Source organism: Eurosta solidaginis, chromosome X, assembly GCF_040869045.1.
Source record: "Eurosta solidaginis isolate ZX-2024a chromosome X, ASM4086904v1, whole genome shotgun sequence".
NCBI classification, from domain to species: Eukaryota; Metazoa; Arthropoda; class Insecta; order Diptera; family Tephritidae; genus Eurosta; species Eurosta solidaginis.
Window position 1 is genome coordinate 9,589,074 of NC_090324.1, and position 26,254 is coordinate 9,615,327.

Genomic DNA, 26,254 nt, shown 5'->3' on the forward strand with positions numbered 1-26,254 from the left:
GAATTTAATGTTTCCTACAGCATCGATAAATTAACTAAGCATGTTTCGATACATCCAATTACAGATAGAAATTCTACATCGATTGTTAGTTTGCTAAAACAAAGATTTGCTATCTTAGGAAAACCTTGTAAAGTTGTAGCTGACAACGAGTTTAATACAGCCTTCATAAAAAACTTCCTCTCTGAAGAAAACCTTTTATTTCATTTTACTTCGCCCAACACGCATACTAGAAACTCTGACTTAGAGAGGTTTCAGTGGACACTAAATGAGCGTATGCGTTTATTTAAGCTTAGTGAAAGGACTAAGGATATGGAAAATAAAACCTTAGCTTTCAAGGAAGTAGAAATTTATAATAACACGATACACTCTACAACGAAATATAAACCAAACGATCTCTTACATTCAAATCTAAATTCAAAAGAATGGGAAATTTAAAAAAAAAAACGAGTAGAAAGTTATAAAGGTAAAAGAATTGGTAAGTTAAATGAAAATAGAGTAGATCATTATCAATACCGCGAAAGAGAACTAGTTAAGAATCTAGGATTTCATAATCTTAAACATTTACCAAAATATGTTATCAAAAATGTAAAAGAAAAGGAAAATACGTATTTTAAAGATGACAAAGGATGTAAACGCAATAGGCGAACAGTAAAGAGAATTTTTAAACACCAAAAGTCTATTGAAAATGCAACTTTCGATAAAAAAAAAACAAATAAGTAGAGATTATTCAAAGAGAAAACAAAAATAAATATGTGTAAATATCTTTGCTTTTAGCATAAAGAATTATTCATTCACGTGTTAATAACATTGACATCAAAAATAATGAAATACATATTGATTTACTTTTAAGAAAGAAAAACGCATTTCAGGAGTAATGCTTAATCATGGAGGTTGGAGTTACATACCTAATATTTATCCGTGACCCTTAAAGGGTTAATTGAAACTTAACTTGAGAGTGCGCATTGAGTAAAACAAAACAAGTAATAAGCAAAGCTAAGAAATATGTAGACTGAGAACAGTTCTCTGTTCTTGGGTCATAATCGAGACGAGATGAATCAATTGTATTCTTGATGTTGAGTTGTTTAACACGTAATACGGATCATCTGATTAAAATAATAATTCATACGCTTCATTAAAATTACTTTGGACAAAAGAAAATGTATTTATCTTTATATAAGATCTAAGAAATATAGTTTTGTTAAAATAAAGAAAAATTCATTAAATGGTCATTCTTATTTATTTCAAGGGGGTTCAAGTCTTCTTGGCGGAGGTCTTCCGCTTCGTCTGTTTGCAAATACGGATGCCGATAGGAACACCTGCTGTGCCGAAACTTTTTCATGGATTCCCATAACAGAGATGACCATAATTCATCGAAATGACTTTTCTCTTGAAAAGGGCCATGCCATCGACTCTCGATACCGCAGCTATGATGAGAGATTAATATAGGGTTATAGCCAGAAGTTTTTCTCCTTGTGATTTCTAAGCTAACATTGCAGAGAAGGCAGAGCGTACTGAAGAAATGTCTGCGCACAAAATTGAAATATCTGGAAAGCATGATATTTAGGTATCGAATACACTATCAATCTCACTCCGATGGGAGGAACAAGTGAGTAACCCTGTGGTACTCCTTGATGTTGCCAAAGAGCCTCAGTCAACGAAAAGAGAAAGAAATTGGCGAGATTTTTTAGCGGTACAACCTTGGTAAACAATTCAGCAGCAATCAACTATTTTCAGCTCGATTTAATTGATTTTTTTTTTGAGAAGCGAATCGAAAAAATCGATTCTCCCAAAAATCGAATCGGATCCAGCTCTAGTAATTCCCTTTTACATTAGACAATCATTGAACTCAAGTCGGTCATGACATAGACTAAGAGGGTCATAAAGAAAGGAAGTAGTACAACAGCGCCCGTACCAAGCAGCTCTTAAACAATTTTGTTGCTAGTTTTTGTTGTATTCCGTGTTTTATTTCACGCTTTCTTTTAAGAGGAATTGGCATATATAAAGGGGAATAGAAGACATAAAAGGAAAAATAATCAGAAGTCAGAAATAAGAAATTGTTTTTTTATTAATAGATATTCACAAAAAACCGAAAAATTACCCTCAAACGGCTGCGAAACTGCTGAAAATTTTATCCGCGCAAAAATCATTTTTAGTTAATTATTTTCTGTGTACAAGAATATCACCAAAATTACATCAACCACATGAAATACTTTGCCGTCGTCTGATTATTGCTTCCGAAATTAAAACGCGTCATCTGACACCTCTCCCGAAATTTTTGGAACTGTATTAAAAATCAACGTATTAGGTAAATAATTCCTTCCATGGAATAAGTATTCTATATTTAATGCCAAAACCAATATAGGATGCTACTTATTCCTCAAAATATATACTAAAATATCAAAACTCGAAAATATCTATGAATGCACCATCGCACATTTTAAAATTGTGTAATTTTCGTCACAAACATATTAATACGGATTCTAGCGATAATAAATTAGTTTCTGACGTATATTTGCTTGTCGGGGAAGCCTTTTTTCACTTCCATTTAATTTCATCGCATTTAAATAGCAAATTGTTTAATTTCTCGCAACTTTTGACAGCAGACCGCCAACTTAGAAGCTATTTTAAAAAGTTAAAGTCGCGCTCGCGCCATTTTAAATTTAAAATACTTTTTTAGAGATAAAGTAGTGTTTAAGTGGATTATAACAGACTTGAAATAATACTTAATTTAGAACTATGCTTAAACCAATAAAACTCTATTTTATTTCGACTATTACTACGGGCCATTATTTTTAAATACTGAAATACAGTAGAGTTTAAATAAAATCGTAGTTATATCCTATTTTTTACTTAATTTGTTATCACAAAGTCTAAAGATATATTGCAAATAATAACAAAGCCTACACTTACACTCCCGCAAATTCTTTTGAAGTTTTTCGTACTCAACATAATGTTTAAGGCGTAATTCATCTTCTTCAATCAGTTGACGTTGTCTAAGTAATAGAAGTCGCTGATGTTGGTTCGTTTTCAATCGCAAGTTGCAAAGTTGATTCACTAATGAATCAAGATTGTGTTTAATATCCTATAGAAAAAAAATTAGACACGTTCGGATCATTTCCGAATAACTAACAAACATAATTGGTCTTACAGATTGTATTACAGTTGGTAGCAACTGTGGATGAGTTGCAGCTAGAGAGACTGGTTCCTCAGTTGGGTATGGCATTAGTACAGGTGTACCTGAAACTTGACATAAAATTGCATATAATCTGGAGGCTCACTAATTATACATACGTAATGCGCAATTCAATTAAAGATTTTTTTTACTTTCGTTATATTTCGAACTAAACTAAAAAACATGTTTTTTATATCTAAATGACTTAATATTTCGAGAAGATTTCGACTTTTCCTAATAGGAAGGTCGCACCTTAGAAGCTTTGTTAACAAGGACTTTTCTCAGACTTTCTGTAAATAAAGTCGAATATCAGCAAATTCATTAATAAAGTGAATATTCAAAAGACCGGTCAAAAATCTTTTAAGTGAAAAAATATTAAATTTTGTGATAAAAGTTTTATTTAATTTAGTTTTTTTCTTCATACGAAACGTTAAACTATAGATATGAATCTAAATTATAGTTCCAGTTTCTTGCAAACGATGAAGAAGAAATAAATAAATGATTGGTTTATTGCATGGAGGTTCCAGAACTTTTTGATACGAAGTGAATTTTTATTGAGAAATCAGATGAAGTCTCATAGAGATCCTTCATCAACAACGGCTATCGTGTTGGTACATGGGATCGACACGAAACCAGTACCGGAAAAGGATCTTAAGAAGGAAACAAGGGTCCGATTGTGACACAAATTCGATCTTCGATTGTGGTCTAAAGAGATGGTCGAACGAAGTTTTATTCGGTATTGCGATGCTCATTCATCGACGACTAGCGTCATTGTTAATTTCGGTAAATTTAACCTTTCACAACAGCATATTTCCATCAGCTAACAAATAAAATAAAAATATCCTGTAATATGAGTAATGTGTGTGTCTTTAATTTCAAAAGCAGTCGAAATTCATAAGATGGAATTGGTTCATCAAAATTCAAAGAATGTAAAACATATTTAAGGAAAACCTTTTGAACCTGTTCAATCCTATTATTGTAGTTTTTGTGACTTACGTACTCCAAATTAGAACGAAGAAACGCAGTGTATAACAACTTGAGAGAATAAGGGTCGCAAAAATTTGTACTATTCCGCCTCCCAAATCCAAATACCGAGTAAGCTTTCGAAATAAAGTGACTAATATGTCTATAAAAAACTCAATCAACATCTTTAATTTCATCTAAACTTTGTAATAGTGAAAGAGAAATGTGATAAGATGTCGGCAAGATATTTCGAGTTTTCGCATATCATATGTGACTTTAAAATACTTTTTGATATTTAAAAAACCGAGAATTAAAGCACCATACTTCTAAGCTGTCAATGTCTTTCTGAAGCTTAAAAGCATCATCCGGTTTTGAAATTTTCGAAAATACCTTTTGAAGCAGCTGCTTATATCATTAATAAACAAAGCATAGTATACTTCCTCGAGGAACCCCAGAACAGGCGAAGAATGGTTCAGAAGAAGTGCCGTCAACTGTTACCACACAGTTTCTGTTACATAAATAAGACTGAATTCCTTTCAAAAAACCCCTATGAAAACCCAAACGACTATCCTAACTTATAAATCAATAAAGAATGTGAACCTTTATTGAAAGCTTTTGAGAAATCTGTGTAAACGCAGTCAACTTGAAGTCCCGAAGAGAAAGATGCTATACAATACTCACTGAATAATGCAAGATTCGAAACCGTAGATCGATTTGAGACAAAGCCATGCTGTTTTGGCGAAATCAGACTCTTACATACAAAGTACATTTTACCTTAACGAAGTTTCGAAACCGTAGAAAGCTTTGAAGTGGGTCTATAATTACAGACATCATTCTTAAAGCCTCCTTTAAAAATAGGACTTACAGAAGTAAATTTCCAATCATCAACGAAAACTCCAGTTGAAAATGACAAATTGTTTTAAAGGCACAGCTAAAGCAGGACAATCCTTCAAGACTAAAAGTCCACCAGTGTCCGTTTTCGCAGATCGTTTAAGTTTATTAATGCCAGTAATAACATCTTTAGAAGAGAGGCTAAGAGAACCAAAACTCAAAGTAGAATTGCAGTTATAGTTCAAGCTAGGCGGAAGATTGTCATCGTCAACAACAAAATGTTAACTAAAAAAATCTGCAAAAGAATTGGCCACCTTAAATGGGCAAACTGATTATCGTAAAATACAGCCGAAGGTATGCAAGAGTTCGACTTTTTAGACTTAATAAACTGCCAGAAGGCCTTTGAATTTGATTTAATATTCTTTTCCATTCCAAGAGTATAGTTTCTGTTGAAAAATATCGTCCCTTTAAGCAACTCTAAATATCAACCACAGCAATCCAACAAAAAGCCAAATTCACAATTTACTAATACGCAACCCCCAAAAAATTAGGCTACTTTGGGTACCAAGTACAGTATCACCACTTCAACTAATCAACGCCTCAAGTAAAGCAGACATCAAGAATACAGTACGTACACTAAAAAAAAAGTTATCATCAAGGCGATGCCATCTAGGCATCAATGTGCAATTTTTGCTTATCTTTTTTTCGTCATCAATGATCTTATGTTATTGACATTTTCGAAATATTAGTTTGATACTTGTATTTGTCAAGTTAATAGACTACATACAAATGTAATGCGTTTTATAATCAATCTAGTATTAAATGCTATCATAATGAAACTAGGAAATTTATACAGTTATCATCTTGATACATTTTAAGGGCGAAACAAATATTTTCCATGGGCAAATCAATAGTCAAGGTACAAAATTGATACTTTTAATTATACTTTTTATAATATTTATCGTTGCATTGATACCACGAAAATGATACCGTTTATAGTTTCATTTTTGCACATCGTGTATTAAAATGATAGTGATACTTTTTTTTTTTTGAGTGTAATATTCATCTAAGATCCGCAAACGACCTATGGACAACCTATTCACACAGCTACAAGTCATTATACCCCTACTAATCCGCAACCCCAAAAAAATTTGGCTACTTTGGGTACCAAGTACAGTATCACCACTTCAACTACCTATGGACAACCTATATTCCTGTCCCCAACTAAAGTATCTAAGGCAAGAGATTTTTGAACAAGACCCAAGACAGATATTAGAAAATATAACCACGGAAAATATAAAAAAGTTTATAAAGTTTATTTGTAAGTTGAACATCTACTTTGAAATATAATAATTTATTTAATAATATCCTATTTACCAAAGTATATAACATAGGACTCATACTCTACAATATAAGGAAGCCCATGGCCTATGTGTTTTTTTTTTTTAATTGTTTAGGTTAATTTATTATCCTAAGTCAATAAAATAAATTATTATTATTAAGAAATTAGATGTTGCGATAGTGGGCGCAGTTTACAGGATCCCCCTTCTTTTCATTTATGTAGCTAAAATCGGAGGGGAAAGGCGCGTAACACTCCAACTGTTTGGGCTTTCCAGACAGCTGAAATCTAAACAGGAAGTATGTTGCTTCTAGAAAGTTCCACTGCATAATTTCCAATAGTTTGATTGTCGACCAACATCTAAAACGTCAACTTTATTTAAATATCGCATTAAAATTGACGTGTGAAGGATGAAAATGAAAACTGAATATTAATTTTAGCAAATTAAAAAAAATATTATTTTTTAATAGAAAGAAGTAGTAGCCGTTGCCAAATCAGTAGAAAGGCTGGAAGAAAATACCTTAAACTGCAGCCACGTCAACTTTGACAGCCAAGCAGCAATTAAGGAAAGTACCTCGCATATCACAGCATCAAAAAGTGTGTCAGAGTGTAAGCAATCCGTGGAAAGAATCGGGACGGGAAGAAGCAAACATCTTTATTGGATACCAGGGCATATGGGAATAGACGATATTGAAAAAGCGAATGAACTAGCTAAAAAGTGGGCATCCCCCGAAGCTTGCTCCGTAGACGTCACAATTAATTTGGGAAAGATTAAAAGAAGGCGAGAGGTGCATATGGTCGACCAAGCGGGAAAAGCTTGACCCAAGCGCGGGCTGCAAAGTGTCGATGACCATGTGTAGGTCTTACAACCTTGGACTAACAAAGTTACTTCTATCATTAAAAAGAGAGGACTGTAGACTATTGACTGGTATTTGTACTGGACACTACCTTCTAGCGTAACATGCCTTTAAATTAGGCTTGGCCAGTGATAGCAGATGTAGGAAGTGCGGGTTAGAGGGGGAAATGATCGCACGCGTTTTTTGCTTGTGCCCTGCGCTTGCCGGGCTGAGACTCCAGCTATTAGAAGTGATACAGCTGTCAAACCTAGAAGCAGCAAGTGGCATACGTCCCAGAAAGCTTATGGGATTTGCCAAGAGGACTGAGTTAAGTTTTAACATAGGCTCTGGTTTTGATCAGTTTGGTCGTTAAAAAAACTTCTGGTAACACTACGGACCCATTCAGTCCATGTGAGGTGTTATGGACCGGCCAGGTCAACCTAATAACCTAACTAAAAAAAGAAACAAATTAATTATATAATTAGATATTAAAATTTGATGCAAAAAAAGACTTACGCATACTTTCTCCACCAATAAATGTAGACACTTGAGGACCTTGAGACACGTTATTCGTTTTTTGCGCAGGTTGTTGATTGGTTAATAATGGGTGCTGGCGGTTATGAATTTGACTCTGAACTATTTGTTCGCTTTTGATCTGTTGTAGTTTTTGTATTTCCTGATTGTGTTGAATTTCTTGCTGATTCTGAGCTGGGGGACTATTAAGTTGTTGCCGTTCTGGTTGGACATGTATGTGAGATTTTTGGCTTTTTAAATATTGTGCCTGAGAGGTCAAATCCGTTAAATTGGTAGTACTGTTTCGAGGATTTAGAATTTCTGCTATTTGTAAGGAATTTGTTTGGTCTTCGTCATAACTAGACATTTTCTGAACGAGCTCTTGCTGTAAAATCGGAGGTATATGCTGCCAGTAGTTTTGTGGAAGCGAGCTGGAGCTCGGGTGGAGATATTCTAGCTGCGAGTTTAATGATGGAACTGCAATATTATTTTGTAAAAGAAGCTTTTCCCAAAATTGATGTTGCTGTAAAATCTGACTAGGCATCTGTGGTGACAAATATGATTGTAAAGGCTGCTCTAACTCAAGCTTTGGTAGATTATGATGGTGCATCGACTGTGAGTTTATAAGTGTTTGAATCGGACTATTTATGGCACTACATATAGTTCCGTTTATATCAATATATTTTCCGGAGGTATTAGTGGTTTCTGCCGGAGTACTAACCAGACTACAATAATCTAGATTAGAGAACTGTTCAGCGCGGTCAGATCTGAAGTTGACACGTAGATTTGGCGAGTCAGTACCAATAGCCTCTATGCCATCAGGTTTACTATTATTCGCAGCTCTCTCCCCACTACTTTGTTCATCCACTCTGCTAACACTGAACCGAGATATTCTCCTTGCATTTAGTTGGTCTTCTGTGCTTAGAACTGGTGGCACACTTCTTGTCTATTGAGAAATTCATTTTAAACAAATGCATTTTAGGTCTAGACTTTTTAAAGAATTAAATAAAAACTTAATTTTAATAAAACAGCTGCTACAAATAGTTTCGTGGATGTAGTTAATTTTAATTAACCATGTTAGGAGCCATGCATATCCCTCTTTTCCAATATTTTATACATATCAAACCATAGGCGTAACTGCTCTAAACCATTCTGGCAACGCTAACATCGAATACAGCAAGAATAGTGTACGAAAGGATGCGAGTTATAAAAGGAAAGCGATGCACCTTTTCAGGAAAAAAAAACTATAGATGTTTTATTAAAGATTTTGCTAGCATAGCAAAACCACTGACCGATATGCTTAAGGGGGAAAATGGCAAAGTAAGTGCCACACAGTCTAAAAAAAATTAAATTCAGTTAACACCAGAAGATGTAGAAACATTCAACAAACTTAGAGATATTTTGGCATCAGAAGACGTCACATTAACATATCCAGATTTCACAAAACCCTTTGACTTGACGACTGGTGCATCTTCGAGAGGTTTGGAAGCTGTAGTTTCACAAGAAAGGAAACCCATTACCATGATCCCAAGAACTCTAAGAGATAGGGAAGAACATTTGACAACAAATGAAAGAGAGCTCCTGGCAATCGTGTGGGTCCTCAACACCTTGAGAAGTTACTTGTACGGTGTAAACCAGTTGAACATTTTCACTGACCACCAGCCTTTGACATTTGCAGTATCAGATAAAAAGCCTGTTAGTTGCTTTAGGAATCAAATTGTACTTCAGGAGTGCGAAAGTCCGTCAAAGCAGACCTTTATCCTCTTCGGTTCGAAGACTAGACATATTGTTTCATTTCGTGATGCAGATTCGCTAATAGACACACTACAAGAAGTAATTAATGATGGTGTGGTTAACGCAATACACTGTAGCCTACCAGTTATAGCGAAGATTCAGCACCGACTGTTGGAGCTTCATCCCAACGTGAAGTTCCGCCACACTGGAAAGATGGCTGCTGATGTCTTTAGCGAAAATAACCAACATGAGATTGTTGTTACTGAACACAACCGCGCACATAGGGCTGCGCAAGAAAACGTGAAACAGATCCTGGCCCACCATTTTTTTCCAAAGATGGATAAAAAAGCCAGAGAGGTGGTGGAAAACTGCCGAATCTGTTCAAAGTCCAAATACGACCGCCATCCAAAAAAGCATGTCATTACGGCAACGCCGATAACATATCACATTGGACAAATATTACACATAGATATTTACTCTACTGATCAAAAATATTTTTTAACTTGCATCGACAAGTTTTCAAAATTTGCAATAGTGCAGAAGATCGCATCGAGAACGATCATTGACACAAAACCGCCAATTTTACAGCTAATAAACATTTTTCCAAACGTCAAAACAATATATTGCGACAACAAAAAGTCGCTCAACTCGCATACCATAAAATCAATACGGTTGGATTATAATAATGTAACAATCGCAAATGCACCCCGCTTCATAGTACCTCAAACGGGCAAGCGAAACGTTTCGACAGTACTTTAACTAAGATAGCTAGATGACTTAAACTAGAAAGAAATCTTAGCGACACCGTTGACCTAATTTTGCTGGCTACTATAGAATATAATAAATCTATTCACTCAGTGATCAATAGGAAACCAATCGATGTCCTTTACTCAGGTTCAGCCAATGCTGTGGAATCAGTCCGAAACCGTATTGAAAAAACACAGGCCGCTGACCGCGATTATCATAATCCGTCCGGATATGTCATATAATGCCGGCGACAGGGTCCTGGTGAAGGTGAATCGAAGGCAAGGAAATAAGCTCTCAGCATTATATGTAGAGGAAGTAGTTGAACAGGACCTAGGCACCACCGTTCTTATAAAGGGGAGGAGGGTCCACAAGGACAGCTTTCGGCCCCCTTGACAGACGAAGTCACTAATTGCCACCTTTCTTTAATTGCAGGATAATAATATTGGCATTCCTGACAACAACCACTTTGACAGAAAAACTCACAGACTATACTAACGCCAACTACATCCCGATCGTGGACGGGGAGGCAATAGTATGGGAAAATTATGGATATTTGACACACTTCACTAACATGACATTATACGAAACAATGAACGATGAGACGAAAAATCTAATTACTTTATTCGCTCAGTCGCATATGAGGCAGCTGCTCGACGCGAATATGAAACACACCGAAACACTGCTGCGAACCGTCGGAATTCACCACCGGCAAGCACGAAGCTTGATTTTTTTGGGTACGGCACTCAAGGTCATTACCGGCACCCCCGACTTCGATGACTACCAGAAACTCCAGATGAAACAGGACACACTTGTTGACTCGAACAACAAACAGTACAGGATAAACACCCACATTCAGCAAAAGATTTTAGAAATAACAGATAAAATAAACAAAATTATTACTTCTACTAAAAAAGATAAAATAGATACTGGCCACTTATATGAAACAATACTGGCAAGAAATAGGATAATAACTCTAGAGCTGCAAGCTGTCACAATTTCAATAACGTTAGTCAAACTAAATTTAGTTAGTCCTGTAATATTGGACAGTAGCGATATAAACAAAATAATCAACGAGCACTCGACTAACGTATCAACAATAGAAATATTAGGAATGTCTAGAATTAAGGTATTACAAAATAAGGAATATTTGTATTTCATAATAAAATACCCCATACCTGAGACAGTTTGCAAAAAGCTTAGCCTATTCGCCGTACCACACCAAGGGCTAGTACTTCACTTTGGGGACACAAACACCGTTGCCTAATGCGGCAGCAAAGTACATGCCGTAAAATCAACCTTTGCCACCTTTTGTAAAATGCTGAAAACCACTACATGCGGGCAACAGCTCATCTCGGGGAAACGGCAAATTGCTCAACCACAGCAAACCACGAGAGGGGCATCAATGAGATCGACGATGGAATAATTATTATCAATAAGGATACGTTCGTAAAAAGGGCGAGACCGGTATCTTAAGAATCGTTAAAGGGACCTATCTGCTAACCTTCGAACAGCAGGTGACAATAAACGGTACCGAATTCCGAAATCGAAACAATGCCATCACACGCACTCCCGGAAAATCGACTACCCAAAAGATCAACCTGTTGGGACACTTGGGATCTCTGAATCTTAATTACCTCCAGGAAATGAATGTTGAAAACATCAACCACATAGACGCAGTGACAACCATTACTGCCTTCCTAGTGATCTGGCTGATCCTCAGCATCCAAGGAAAACGTGCCGCAAAAAAGATGATGGATCTTGCTATACGGAAAATTACTGAGAGGATCGAGGACGACCCTCACTTAGTCTAATGCTCTGTAAATTGTTTATACAACATTGTTGCATTCATTTCCGCAATTTAGCCAAATATTAATGCAAAACGATACCCGATACTTCCACCTGCGGAATCAATTCATAATAAACAATTCGAACCATGGGAATCGCTGAGCCAGCATACCCGCAGGTAAATACCAATACCACCGATATCAGCGAATTGCGGCGGCAGCGGACACATCATAAGCTGCAAGCGCAACAGCAGCGACGACGGGTGATGGCTATAGCTCAGGGTAGAAATAAGTTAGGGTAGATTAATCATTTCTAAATTAAACTCAATAAAGCACACAAGTGCATTAAAATAATTTCTACAAACAGAAAACATTCGACGGTAGAATAATAAACGAACAGATAAACACAATTTCTGACACAACACACAAACGCGCAACAACAAATAAACACAAAACGATTAACGCACCAAAACAACAAACTCACAAAGAAGGTCAACCGACTAAAATTATGAACTTTTACCTGCCTCAGGCAGGTACACAAATCGATCAGTAAAAACCACCCTCGGTTCTTAATGAACACACAGCACGTACGCAAAACTAAATATACACAAGCATCAATTTTGATAATACCTGCTCATGTACCCTCGGTTATGAATGAACACACAGAACGTACGCATAACTAAATATACACAAGCATCAATTTTGACAATACCTGCTCATGTACCTACGAACTATAAATACAGGACAAACGACAACAACAGATCAGAACGAAAATAGACACTGATGATAGCACAACGCCGAAACCGGTTTGCCGCGAAACCAGATTTGACAAGGGATGACGGAAAATCGTTCCAATATACATCATTTATCCACCCTGTCGGAAAATCAAAAAAACAAAATAAGTCAAATTCATTTAACCTCTAGAATAATCAAAATAAAGACGAAATAATTATTTTAGCAGACAAATTATTCGATTTGATTAACAAACCACAATCTTTAAAATCTTCTGCAGTAGCTACCATTAACAATAACATTTTAGAACAATGCATTAAAAATTTAACTGAATTAGCTACAGCTATATATCAAAATTTCGCCCACGGGCAGTGTTTGGCAAGCGTTCCGAGTGTATTTCTGCCATGAAAAGCCATCATTGAAAACTCATCTGCCTTGCAGATGCCGTTCAGAGTCGGGATAAAACATGTAGGTCCCGTCCGGCTAATTTGTAGGGAAAATCAAGAGGAGGACGACGCAAATTGGAAGAGAAGCTCGGCCTTAGATCTCTTCGGCGGTTATCGAGCCGTACATTTATTTATTTATTATTTTATATATCAAAATTTAAATAAAATTACTTCTGATATCAACGAGTTACAAATTCGATCTAGATCTAAAGATAGAAGAAGATCTAAATCATGAAATGTTTCTAGATCTAGAAGTTCAAATCATCAAACAATTTGTGGGTATCTTCGTAAATTTAAAAATAATGCTAAAAAATATATTAAACCACGCAATTTTAATTGAAATAATAACTCAAATACAAATTCTTTAAACTAAAACAATCCATTATGTCGGTGGCTAATAATGGATATGAAAATAAATGATCGCACCGCTTATTTCTTTATGATAAATTTAATAAATTGTAATTTTTAATCGATACGGGCGTAATAGTTTCTGTTATTCCATCTTCAAAATTCAAATCTTACAAACGTAATTCTTATCTCAATTTAACGGCTGCTAATGGATCTAATATACAAACATTTGGAATGAATCTTTTAGAAATTGATTTAGGTTTAAGACGTGACTTCGAATTTCCTTTTATTTTAGCTGACATTGAGACTCCTATTATCGGTGCAAACTTTTTAGAAAAATTTGGTATATTAGTTGATACGAAGAACAAAGAAATAACAGATTTAAAAACCAAATTAAAAGTTTCAGGTTATTCTGGTTTTTGTGAAATATATTCAATTAAAATATCTTTTTCAGAAAATAAATTTACCAACATTTTAAATCAATTTCCTTCAATAACTTGTGAACCAGATTACATTAAGCATGTGCAACACCAAACGGTTCATCGCATTGAAACAAAAGGTGGTTTACCTTTTTCTACGTCGTCTTGACCCAGTTAAATTAATAATACCTAAAACAGACTTTGCATAAAAATTAAAACAGGTATTAGTAGACCTTCTAGTTTTCATATTGCTTCTCCTTAACACTTAGTTCCAAAAAAAGAACCTAATGACTGGAGACCTTGTGGAGATTTTAAGCGACTTAATTTTATTACAATACCAGATAGATATCCATTATCTCATATTCATGACTTAAATATAGATTTAAAAAATAAGCAAATTTTTTCAAAAATTGATCTTGTTCGTGCATATCATAGCAGAAGAAGATATTCACAAAACAGCGATTACTACTCTGGCTAAATGAGCACTCCAGGATACGATTAACATACAAATCTGTAACACCCCACACACACACCTACACAGTTCCACAACGTAACACAACACAATAAATAATAGTTTAAAAAAACAAAAAAAACACGCTTTATAGCTAACCGAACTAAAAAATAGAAACTAATTTTCAATTAAAAAGAGTTTATATAACAGTAGTAGAAGGTCAAACAATCATTTATAGTTAATCACCTCAAAATAAAATTATAATAAAATTTAAGTTATTAACAGAATAATTTAATTCACAGTAAAAAGCGTGGGGTGCTTGATATTGAATGTTACAATCATTCTATTGGCCACTGAGAGGAAAGATATGAAATGTAGTCAAATACACCCCACGCTTTTAATCCGAATTAAATTATTTTGTTAATAACTTAAATTTTATTATAATTTTATTTTGAGGTGATTAGCTATAAATGATTGTTTGACCTTGTACTACTGTTATATAAACTCTTTTTAATTGAAAATTAGTTTCTATTTTTTAGTTCGGTTAGCTATAAAGCGTGTTTTTTTAGTTTTTTTTAAATATTATTTATTTTTAATTTTTTGGTTCAAGTAATTTTAAAAGTTTTAGTCGAGAGTGATGAAACCTCGAAACGCCAGCGGTCCATGGATGAATCCAACCCCATGGCACCGAAAAGGACTGAGACGCAGGGAGGCTGGACGCAGTCTTTCGCCGAAATTGCCAAGGGTCGGCAGATCATTGGCATTAAGACGAGAGCAGCGAAGATGGCAGGATCCCGAAACAACAGTGGAAGTGGATCGAGGCCGCGCTCGCTACGGTGGTTAAGGTTAAGAAAGACAACCCTGGTCCACCGCCATCTTACACCGATGCAGGGTGGTTCCAGGGAAATGTCAAGCTAATTGCCTGTGATGACGCCAGGTCGGTAAACCTCTATAGGGCCGCCGTCACGCTGATAGGGGTGGTATATACGGGCGCGCGCCTCAAGGTAGTGGAGGCGCGTGATATCCCCTCACTAACAAGGGCTAGAGCCTGGGTTCCAGTGACGCCAACGGACCCAGCTGACATCCTGGAGCTGATCCAGGATTACTTCCAAAAGCCGGATGGGCACTGGACGGACTCCAGCGCTGAAACCATAAACTTTCTTATGGCTACACACTTCCCAGCAAGCGCGGGCGTGTCTTCAAATATTGTTAGCGGAGGGTCACCTAATGATCAGCTAATAAACGAAATCACAGATGATAAAAGGATTGATTGGGCTTTACAGACCTTCAAGCCCTATAAATCGCCGGGGCCGGATGGATTTTTTCCGGCTCAGCTACAGTATACTGCCGAACTTATAAGGCCCTGGATAAAAGGGATGTTTATAGGTTATCTTAGGCTCAATTACGTACCAGCATCGTGGAGAGAAGTCAACGTGGTCTTTATCCCCAAGGCAGGGAAAACCTCACACTCTAAACCAAATGATTATAGGCGTATAAGCTTATCTTCTTTTCTGCTAAAAGCACTCCAAAGACTCCTAGAGGACTACATCAGGAGGAGGATTGAACCATCGCTTCTTTCGCAAGCCCAACATGCCTATACTAAGGGTGGGTCAACTGACACGGCCTAGCGTTCACTGGTATCCGTTTTCGAAAGGTCACTTGACCTCAAGGAATACACACAGGTGGAATTTCTAGATATAGCGGGTGCCTTCAACAACTTTCTCCCTGAGGCCCTCACCTCGGCGCTGGCCGATCTGGGGGTTGACGCGTGCTTGGTGGAGTTTATATACAATCTGCTTACGCGTAGGCAGATTAAAACTGAGCTAGTTGGATGCGCGATCCGCAGACCGGTCGGCAGAGGCACTCCTTAGGGCGGCGTTCTCTCTCCGCTACTTTGGGAGGTTACCGTCAACCAACTACTACGCCTCATGGAGGCAGAAGGTCACCAAGTGATCGCGTATGCAGATGACATCTGCGGCACCATGCGGGGGAAATTTCTGCAAACTCTTTGCAACCTAATGGAAGGGGCACTATCCAAAATTTCGCACTGGGCCACATCCACAGTTTTGGAAGTCAACCTGGATAAAACCGAGGTTGTCCTTTTCACGAGGAGGTACAAAGTACCAAATCTTACACCGCCAAGAGTTGGGGGTACGTTCTTAGCGTTTAGCGATCAAGTCAAGTATTTGGGAGTCATTCTGGATAGGAAGCTATTATGGAGTGACCATATAGTGGAGCGATCCAAGAAGGCAGCAGCAGAGCTGTTCACCTTTTTTTTTTTTTTTTTTTGCGGGGAGGCTGAAAAATGCCTAATGCACCATAATTGCTGCCGTCGCAGCAACCGTGTGTCCGTAGACTAAAAAACAGCCCCGTTCTGGAACCGTCGCCCACCCCGGCACCACTTTCGCATTACTTCAGGGTGGCGTTCCATATTTCTCATTTTTTAAGAGCCTACTGTTGTCCCTGCGACAAGGTTCCCGCCATTTGCTCTGAGTGTCCATTTAATCGCCACTGCTTCGCATGCGCATTTCTCTGCGCTCCCTCTCAGCATCCATCAGGCGTGTCATTACTATAAATTCCATTTTGCTCACTGCAGTCCAGCACTCTTTCCTGTTGCACATATGTGAAACTAAATTTCTCGTGGTAGGTTCCTCCCCAAAGACTCCATGCAAGGTGAGTCTTTCTTCGTGGAAACGGGGGCAGTAGAACATGACGTGTTCTGCGTTTTCTAACTCTGTGGTACACATTGGGCAATGAGGATCTTCCTCTATCCTACGCTTCATAAATACTCTTTGAAACCGCCATGTCCACTCATTATCTGCGTGAGATGGTAGTTCAGTTCGCCGTGCTTCCGCTCATTCCATTGAGCTACGTTCCAAACTAGTGTGAAAGTCCAACGCCCTTTACTCGAGGCCTCCCACCGTTCTTGCCACTTAGCTATTGTTTGTGTCCTTGCTCTTTTCTTGTCTTCTTCAGATGGTCGCTCGATATTAGTGTTATACAGATCGGCCATTTCGCTTGCCAGTAAGTCCACTGGGATTTTCCGGGTTAGAACCAGGATCGCGTCGTCGGACACCGTCCAATAAGCACTTGCTATTCTTAAAGAAGCAAGTCGGTACGCTGCTAATATATATTTTTGATGGGTCTGTTTAGATCCATACCACACTGGTGCTGCGTATAGTATTATTGAGCTGGTTACTGTGGACAATAGCTGACGTATAGCTTCGCTCGGACCACCAATGTTAGGCATTATTCGCATAAGTGATCCATTAACTTTGGTAATTTTCTCCCCCACCGCTCTAAAGTGCTCTTTGAAAGATAACTTAGAGTCAATGTGCACTCCTAAGTATTTTAAGGAATCCTTTTAGGTGATTTGATGATCCCCGACAGTTAAGACTAACTCGTTCGCCGACCGTTTGGAGCTTACTAATACCACTTCCTTCTTTTGGCTAGCCAACTCCAGTCCTGTATTGGTCAGCCATTCCTTTATTCTTGCTACGGCGTCATTACATAATGCTTGAAGCAGGTCCAGTTTCTTGGCCACTACTACCACTGCAATATCATCAACATATCCCACAATTTGCGTGTTTTTTGGTAGATCAATCTTTAGCAACCCGTCATACATTACATTCCAAAGCGTTGGACCGAGAACAGATCCCTGTGGGACGCCTCCTGTGATTTTGTACTATTTTGCTCCTTGATCCGTGTCAAAAAGAAGTACTCTGTCTTTAAGATAGCTAACTATAATTCTGCGTAAGTAAGCTGGAGTGCCGAAGCTTTGCAGCGCTGCCATTATCTGCATCCAGTTCGCAGTGTTAAAAGCATTTTTGATGTCCAACATAATCAGTGCACAGAACTTCCTTTTATTTTGGCCTCCAGAGATAGCTTCTCTAGCTATATTGACGACTGTTTGTATTGCATCTACGGTGGATCTTGATTTGCGAAATCCATATTGACTATTCGATAAGCCACCTGGTCTTTCTAGAGTCAGCTGTAGGCGCTCACTAATTATACGCTCGAAAATCTTCCATAGGGAATCCAGCATACAAAGTGGCCTATATGAGGATGGTTGGTCCGGCTGTTTACCACGTTTCAGCAATAGGACAAGTCTTTGTCATTTCCACGGGCGAGGGAACACGCCTTCTTGCATACAGGCATTAAAAAGATCAGTAAATAATGTAGCCCTAGTTGTAATCAGCGGCCACCGTGGTGTGATGGTAGCGTACTCCGCCTACCACACCGTATGCCCTGGGTTCACACCCTGGGCAAAGCAACATCAAAATTTTAGAAATAAGGTTTTTCAATTAGAAGACAATTTTTCTAAGCGGGGTCGCCCCTCGACAGTTTTTGGCAAGCGCTCCGGGTGTATTTCTGCCATGAAAAGCTCTCAGTGAAAACTCATCTGCCTTGCAGATGCCGTTCGGAGTCGGCATAAAACATGTAGGTCCCGTCCGGCCAATTTGTAGGGAAAAGCAAGAGGAGCACGACGCAAATTGGAAGAGAAGCTCGGCCTTAGATCTCTTCGGAGGTTATCGCGCCTTACATTTATAGTTGTAATCGCGGCTTTAAGGGCTATGTTTGGTACTTCGTCGGGTCCTGGGGATTTGTTATCAGCAACTCTTTTTGCAGCGTCCAGCACCTCTTGCTCTGTAATTTGCGGAATTTCCGTACTTTCTAGATCCTCGCTTGGGTAAGTCCAGCGATCTTGCGCCGGGAAAAGTGTTTCAACAATAATATTCATCAGTATCGGGCACGTAGGTTGCTGTGATATCGGTGCTTTAACTTTGGCCATCACAGTTCTGTAGGCTGATCCCCAAGGATCTAGGTCGATGCTTTAACTTTGGCCATCACAGTTCTGTAGGCTGATCCCCAAGGATCTAGGTCGACATTATCCAGCAGTTCCCTAAAGCATAACTTCTTGCTCTTTTTTATGGCATTTCTTTGTGCGACATAGGTGCTGTGTAGCTCTGCATATCGTGGTGATGAGCGTGCCCTCTGCGCTATTCTTCGTGCTTTGTGGCATTTTCTACGCTCTTCCGAAATTTCGTCATTCCACCAATATACCGGAGTGCGCTGTGCTTTTCCGCGACTTCTGGGCATGGCAGCATCACATGCCATACATAGCAACTTAGTGATTTGAACCGACTGCGATTCTCGTACTATGGCGTCCTTCCAGATAATGTCAAATATTTGTGGGTCGAAAAGGTGCTGTTTCCATTTCCTACTTTGTCGATGTCTTGCTGCTACCGTTCGTGGAGTTTCGAGCAGCTCTACGCTAATAGCTTTATGGTCGCTGTGTGTGTAGACGTTGCTTATGGGCCATTTTGCTCGTCTTACTATTTCGCTGCTAGCGAAGGTGAGATCTATAATGGATCGTCTGGTACCTGTATCGAAGGTGTATATCCCTGGTTCATTTAGGAGTTCTAGCCTCAAAGAAATAAGGATTTCGAGGAGAACTCTCCCTCTTTCGTTGGTTCGTCTACTTCCCCACACAGATGACTATGCATTGAAGTCTCCACACACTAAAAGCGGGTGTTTACCTCGTGTTTCAATGGTGATCCCGTATATCATGTCTTCGAACTCGGCGATGGTCATGCTCGGAGGGGCATAGCAACTGAAGACGTATATACCGTTGATTTTTGCCCACGTGAATCCTGCTACCGTTGGCGTCATAATTTCCTGTGGGAGAAATTTCCCTGGTGCCCAAATTGAGGCTTTTCCTGCTGAATCTGAGAGCCAACCCTGCTCCTGGCGATTTTTGTATTGTTCAGAGAGTACCACTATGTCATATCCTCCTTTATAGACTGTTTGGGATAATAGCTCTTGGGCTGCCTCGCAATGGTTTAAATTGAGCTGCAATACCCTCATGAGACAGTCATTTTGCTGCCCTCTCGTTGTGGGCATTTAAAACTGCCTGCTGAATGTTGTCCCCCACATAGCGCGCATTTCGGTGCATTTTCGCAACTTGCAGCCTTATGGCCTTCCTGGCCGCATTTCCTGCATAGGCTAGACCTATCTACAGTCTCCTTACATTTCTGAGCTATATGCCCGTAGCCCCAGCACCTATAAAAGCGTTTTTCTTGCTTGAGCTCTCTAATTCGGAAGGAAACCCATCCTACCCGGATTCTTTGCGTAGTAAGAAACGCCTTGGCATCATCCGCTGTAAGGTTTATAAGTGCCGACTTCGTGCCACTGTACCCTGTGCGTATGCTTTTTATGGCAGCCACATCTGGAAGTTTGATGTTGCATTGCTGGTGGAGGGCGTTGCAAATCTCCTCGGGCGTAGTAATCTCATCGAGATCTCTGCACTGTAGCATGACCATTTGGGACTTTGTTATAACTTTAGCCGAGTCCTTTAGTACCGCTTCAATTTCTGCTTGGTACGCGCTTGTTTTCCCATCTTGCGATTTTTTCAGCTCTAGTAACAGCTCTCCTTTCGCCGTTCTTCTAATCGTTTTGACGTCATCACCCAGGGATTTTGATTCGTCGCATCTTCTCACTTTACGCAATATGTCGGCGTACGTCGCATCCCCCGCCTTGGAAATGATGATTGCATCCGGCCTAGCCTTAAGTGATTTTTTCTTGCTCTTCTTTTTGGCTAACTGCCACTCTCCCGTCTTTTGGGCTGCAGTTTCCTCTTTCCGCTCCGTCTTCTCTTGCGTTTCTTGCCGTCGTTTGTGACCACCCACGTGCCCTGGTAAGACATCTTTTAGTGTAGTAGTCGGTTTTACCGCGTTGTTCTCCTTGGTCGAGTACGAATTATTCCTCGGTCGCTTTCCTGGGGGTGATGGACTTCTATCCTTGGCGAATTCGCTTGCACGCAATTTATGTTCTAAATTCTTTACCTCTAGGGCCGACTCGATGTACAGCACTTTTATTACGGAGGCCAAGCGCTTGATTTCCGCGTGTATATTATTACGCCCTATGAAGAACTGCATCAAGTCCTCAATCGCCTTGCCTAGCTTGGTCATCTTTTTTTCTCTAGGGGGGTTTTGCTGATTTAACGCAGCTGACGCCTGCCTAATTAGCTCACTTAATAATGGTGTGCCCGTTTGAGCCTTGCTGTCGGAGTTCTTTTTGCAAAGCTTCGGTGTACCACCCGGCGACAACGCTCCTTGCTTGCTTTCGGCCTCCGCTCCTTTGGGTTTCGTTACCACTTGCGACGAAATGTTAAGGCCCCCAACTGATGGGCCACGCCCTTCTGGAGAGCGAGCTAGCTTCCTTCCTACAAATGGATTGAACGCCATTTCATTCTCCTGTGTTTGGTTTTCACCTGCAAGAGGGCAATTGGTACCTCCTGGGGATTCTCCCCTAAGGTGACCTACTGGATTTATACAGCCATTGTACCCCCGATTCTTCTTTATGGTGCCTTGGTCTGGTGGCCTGCACTAGCTAAAAGTACCTATCTTAAAATGCTTCAAAAGGTGCAACGGAGTTCGGAGCTCTGCATTACCGGGGCTTTCGGCTCCACTCCAGATTTCGTTACATACATACATGGATACATAGATAGATACAGGCCAAGCTAATAAAAGCGTGTTAAAAATTGCTCCAGTATGCTCTTTCGTAGATATTCCATGCATCCACTTCTATCATTAATAAAGGAATGCGTTTTTCGCATTATGTGCAAGGTTTCAAATCTATGGCCATTTGGGGTGGTCATAAGTTCAATTGACCTTATGTCCGTTAACCTTATGTCACCCCACCATCACATTATTGTATGGCCATTCAAAGTGGTAATAAGGCCAATTGACCTTATGGCCATTGGCCTTATGTTACCACACCATCACATTAATGCATTGTCATCGAACCTTGATACGTGTGCAAAGTTTCAATCAAACTTATGGCCATTCAAAGTGGTAATAACGCCAATTGACCTTATGTCCGTTGACCTTATGTTATCACACCATCACATTAATGCATTGTCATCGAGCCCTGATACGTGTTTAAAGTTTCAATCAAAATTATGGTCATTCAAAGTGGTAATAAGACCAATTGACCTTAAGGCCGTTGACCTTATGTCACCACACCAACACATTAATGTATTGTCATCGGTCCTTGATACGTATGCAAAGTTTCAAATTAATCAGACTTCTAGAAACCGGCGAAAATTAAGCTCAAAGATTCCGTTACATAGATACAGGCCAAGCTAATAAAAGCGTGTTAAAAAGAAACGTCAGACACAATTATAACAAAAAGACACAAAATAAGACATAAATTTGCGATCAGCGAAGCGATCACACGCATATATATGACGTGCTCCCGAAATAAAGTTGTGAATTTCGAATTTTGAATTTTAAATTATCGGTACATTTTTTCGAAAGTATAGATACTCGTAAGTACTAAGTTCCGTGCTCCGCCCCTACGTCCCTTGAAGTGACATATAGTGCTCCAACCCCATATCTATTTATTTATGGTCCCTTTTCGTCGTAAAGAAAGGCTCCGTGGGGAAAAAAAATTTAATTAAAATTAAATTAATTAAAAAGAAAAGTGCAGTGAACACATACATATGTATGTACAAACAATACAGTCCACTTAACAAAAAAACAACATAATTGGTGACAACATATAAAACAAAGTGAGAGCATTAAAACAACTATATACACGCTTAAAAAAGGCAAAAAACAAATTTCTAAAATATAAAACTAAATCTATTCTGCGTATACAAATTTACATACACACATCAGAGTGACTCAAAAAAAAAGGGTGTTGGTATAATAAAAAAAATTATACAAGAAACTAAAAATTTTAAAACAAAAATTGTTCAATATCGGACGCGCGAAACAAGCCAAGCGATGGTCGTGGCTTCAAAAAAATATATTTTTTCTAGCGTTCTAAAAACGCGCCTTTATTCAATGAAGTATCTCAATATAATTAATTTTTACAATAATGTTCTTACAGCTATTTATCGTATTTTTATGTCTACTCATCATACTTATTGGCAATAGTCAATCAACGAAATATATCTTATTACTACATTATATTGTTTGCGTAAATGTCACTGCTCTACCTCATTTCGCAAGCAATGTGCCAAATGACTTGCAATGAAGTAAGTGTAACGACACTTATTTTGTTGGGCGTTAAGTTACGCTGACCAGTCCACCTTAATTCTGTTTTCTTTTGGAGTGGAATGACAGTGTGACGTAACTCCCCCTTTCCTTGATTGAAAACACTCCTGGGTTTTTGTATTTACGTTTAATTCAATTGCTTTATGCTTACTTGTGAAATGAATAAAAATTATAAATAAAGCAAATGTGATTACTTACTACAATGAATGAAACTGTTAGCCAAAAGTTAATTTGATACGATTTTTTGTGGAAGGTTAGTTCTTCAATTTTTTGAGTGTTTTCAATTTGGTTAATAATTAATTCATCAAATGTAGGTTTAAGTTATGTGTGGTTGATATTCGATTCGAGATTACGTAATACATATTTTTGTATGAATGATTTATTTACATTTTTATACGTTTCATTCCTAATATGAAGTTCACATTCATTAAATAAAATAAGCTGAGTTCTGGTTGAACTAAAAGTTCTTTCATTACATGTACTTTTTGCTTCAATTCCTTTTGCATTTTTTACAATTACTAAGCCTTTTTCAATTTCCATAATTTCTTCTTTATAATTTTTAATTTTCTTACAGTTTCTCTTAATTATACATGGGTTTGAGGCTTTCAGGTTTTTCTGATATAAATTGTTTGAGTAAGTGTTTCTTGTATTATTACTTTCTAAAAGATGCTCGCTTGCAAATTGTAATTCTTCTGAATTTTTGTTTGCACAAGGCGTTATGAATACATGTTTTGCAACGGTTACATTTGTTGGAAATTTTAGTGAAAATATTATCTTACTTACAGAGTCTGCTGCTCCTAGTTCACTGTTTTCTAACTTAAATATATCGATATTGTATGTGTTGATTTCTTCAGGAATTAGGATGTTGCTGGACATTAAATTCAGTCTGGCTGACGCTAAGTTATTTTGAATGTGTTGTATGCTATTACTAAGTGTCCTAATTCTCATTAGAATATCAAGGTGTAGGAGTTGCTTATGTATATCTTTATTTTCTACCTGAACTAAATTTAATTTAGAAGAAATTTGTCTTCTATCTGACTCTATAGCTTTCTGGATATTCTGAAATGTTTTATTAAAGTTATAGTTAATTTTAATATTTTTATTTAGAGCGTATATGGCCATATGATTGTTCATATCAATAGCTTTAAGATGCTCTTCTATATTTTGTCTTTAATCATCGTCCATAGTTCCATGCAGCCATTTCATTGTTGTACCTAATATATTAACTAGTCATCTTTTTTGTTTATGTGGTAATAACGTGTAAAGTTTACTTCTTAGTTCTGTAAATTCGTGTGTTAGAAATTGTCCTTTTTCGGTCAGTGTAGAGTCTATAGCTAAATTTTATAGTGCGTCAATAATATTTTCCATCTCCTTTGGTCAGATTATGTGAAGAATAATGTCGAAATCAGTGATTACCTGTACATTGTCGAGTTTTATTTCGGCGAACCCGTCTTCGCTTTTTATGTCTTCAGTTATTATCGTTGCGGTCGTTCCTATTATTATCGTTATTAATATTATTAGTGTCCATAGTACCTGTAAATTTCCCAGCACTTTTAATATTACTTGCATGGGTGTTTTGAAGTGGTAGCTTACTATATCTAGGTTCGTGCTTATGTCTGAGTGCTCTATAATTCTTTACGTGTCCTGTGCTTCTTTCGTCTTCATAAATGTAGGAAATAGAAACTGAAATACTTTGTATAACTTTTACTTTGTTATGTGGTTAAATATTGAAAAGATTTTAAGTAAGTAGATACAAGATTGTTAGAAAATTTATGAATGTAACAGATTTTTTTCAGTTCAATTCAGAATACCGAAATAGAAATATCTAATTTAATTTATAATCATTTGATAAATTGTTAAAATCTGTTTGACTAACAATAAATTTAAAAGATTAAAACTAAAAGCATGTTCTAAATCCTTGAACCTACAATATTTGGTGTCAGAAGTGTTTGTGGCGTAAAATTCAGGACATTTCGAAGTTACGCAATATCAAATAAATCTACCATGGAATGAAAAAAAAAATTTATTTAATTTGAATAATAATTCAAAAATTTAAGACAAATTAATAAAAAAATATACTAAAAAAAAACATGTATTAAAAGAAAATTTTAGACAATATATATAAAAAGCAAATTACATTTGTGCTTATGTGCGAGTTGAATCAAAAATGTATATACATCTGCTAGTGGAGAAATCAATACTAACTAGAAAACTAGCATATGGAATGAGTGATGGAGGTGATGGAGCGATATAACGAGCAATAACAGTGACGATAATATACATGCGGTGATAAAATTGGAATTTGAATTGGTTGCATCATTGGATTTAATCTCAAAAGGCCAGATCGTTTTGTGTTATTTATATAATATATATTATTATTTATATTTTACTTAAATAATTTACGTATAATGGATGTTAGTCACATAGTTTCTTTAACGGTAGAGAGATTAAGAAGTGAATTAAGGAGTTTAGGATTGGAGACTAACGGCCGAAAGCAAGAATTGCAGGATAGACTGTTGACTCATTTCGGTCATTCTACAGGGGAGGATGATGGTGGTTCAATAAATTCTGTGTACGGCGATACTCTAGAAACTAGTACCCAACATCATTATTGAATACTTCGTGGATGGAATTCCGGATTCTAGAGCTAGTAAAATGAATTTGTACCAAGCAACTTCCATTAAGGAGTTGAAAATGCAAATTAAGATTTATGAAAAGGTTAGAATGATACAAAAAAGGGACGTTATTCCGCATGTGTCTTCCAATAAAGATATGGATAGTGTTAGAAAATATAAAAAATGCTTCAAGTGGGGCAGTGAGTCGCATTTAACTAACAAATGCGAAAACTCACAATTGAAAATACGGTGTTTTAAA

At 37.7% G+C, this 26,254-nt stretch overlaps 1 protein-coding gene across 9 annotated transcripts in view; it reads right to left on the bottom strand.

Moving 5' to 3' along the window:
* The window catches only part of Wnk (Wnk kinase), a 1,618,425-nt gene that overhangs the window by 545,234 nt on the left and 1,046,937 nt on the right, over positions 1–26,254 (bottom strand). For 8 of the 9 annotated variants that reach the window (XM_067757833.1, XM_067757832.1, XM_067757831.1 and 5 more), the window contains 3 exons: positions 7,658–8,600; positions 3,149–3,243; positions 2,911–3,082 (listed from right to left, as the gene is read on the bottom strand). In XM_067757833.1, coding sequence (XP_067613934.1) covers positions 2,911–3,082; positions 3,149–3,243; positions 7,658–8,600 — 1,210 coding nt within the window. The remainder of the gene's footprint in view (positions 1–2,910; positions 3,083–3,148; positions 3,244–7,657; positions 8,601–26,254) is intronic. The other variant, XM_067757826.1, reaches the window with a different exon arrangement.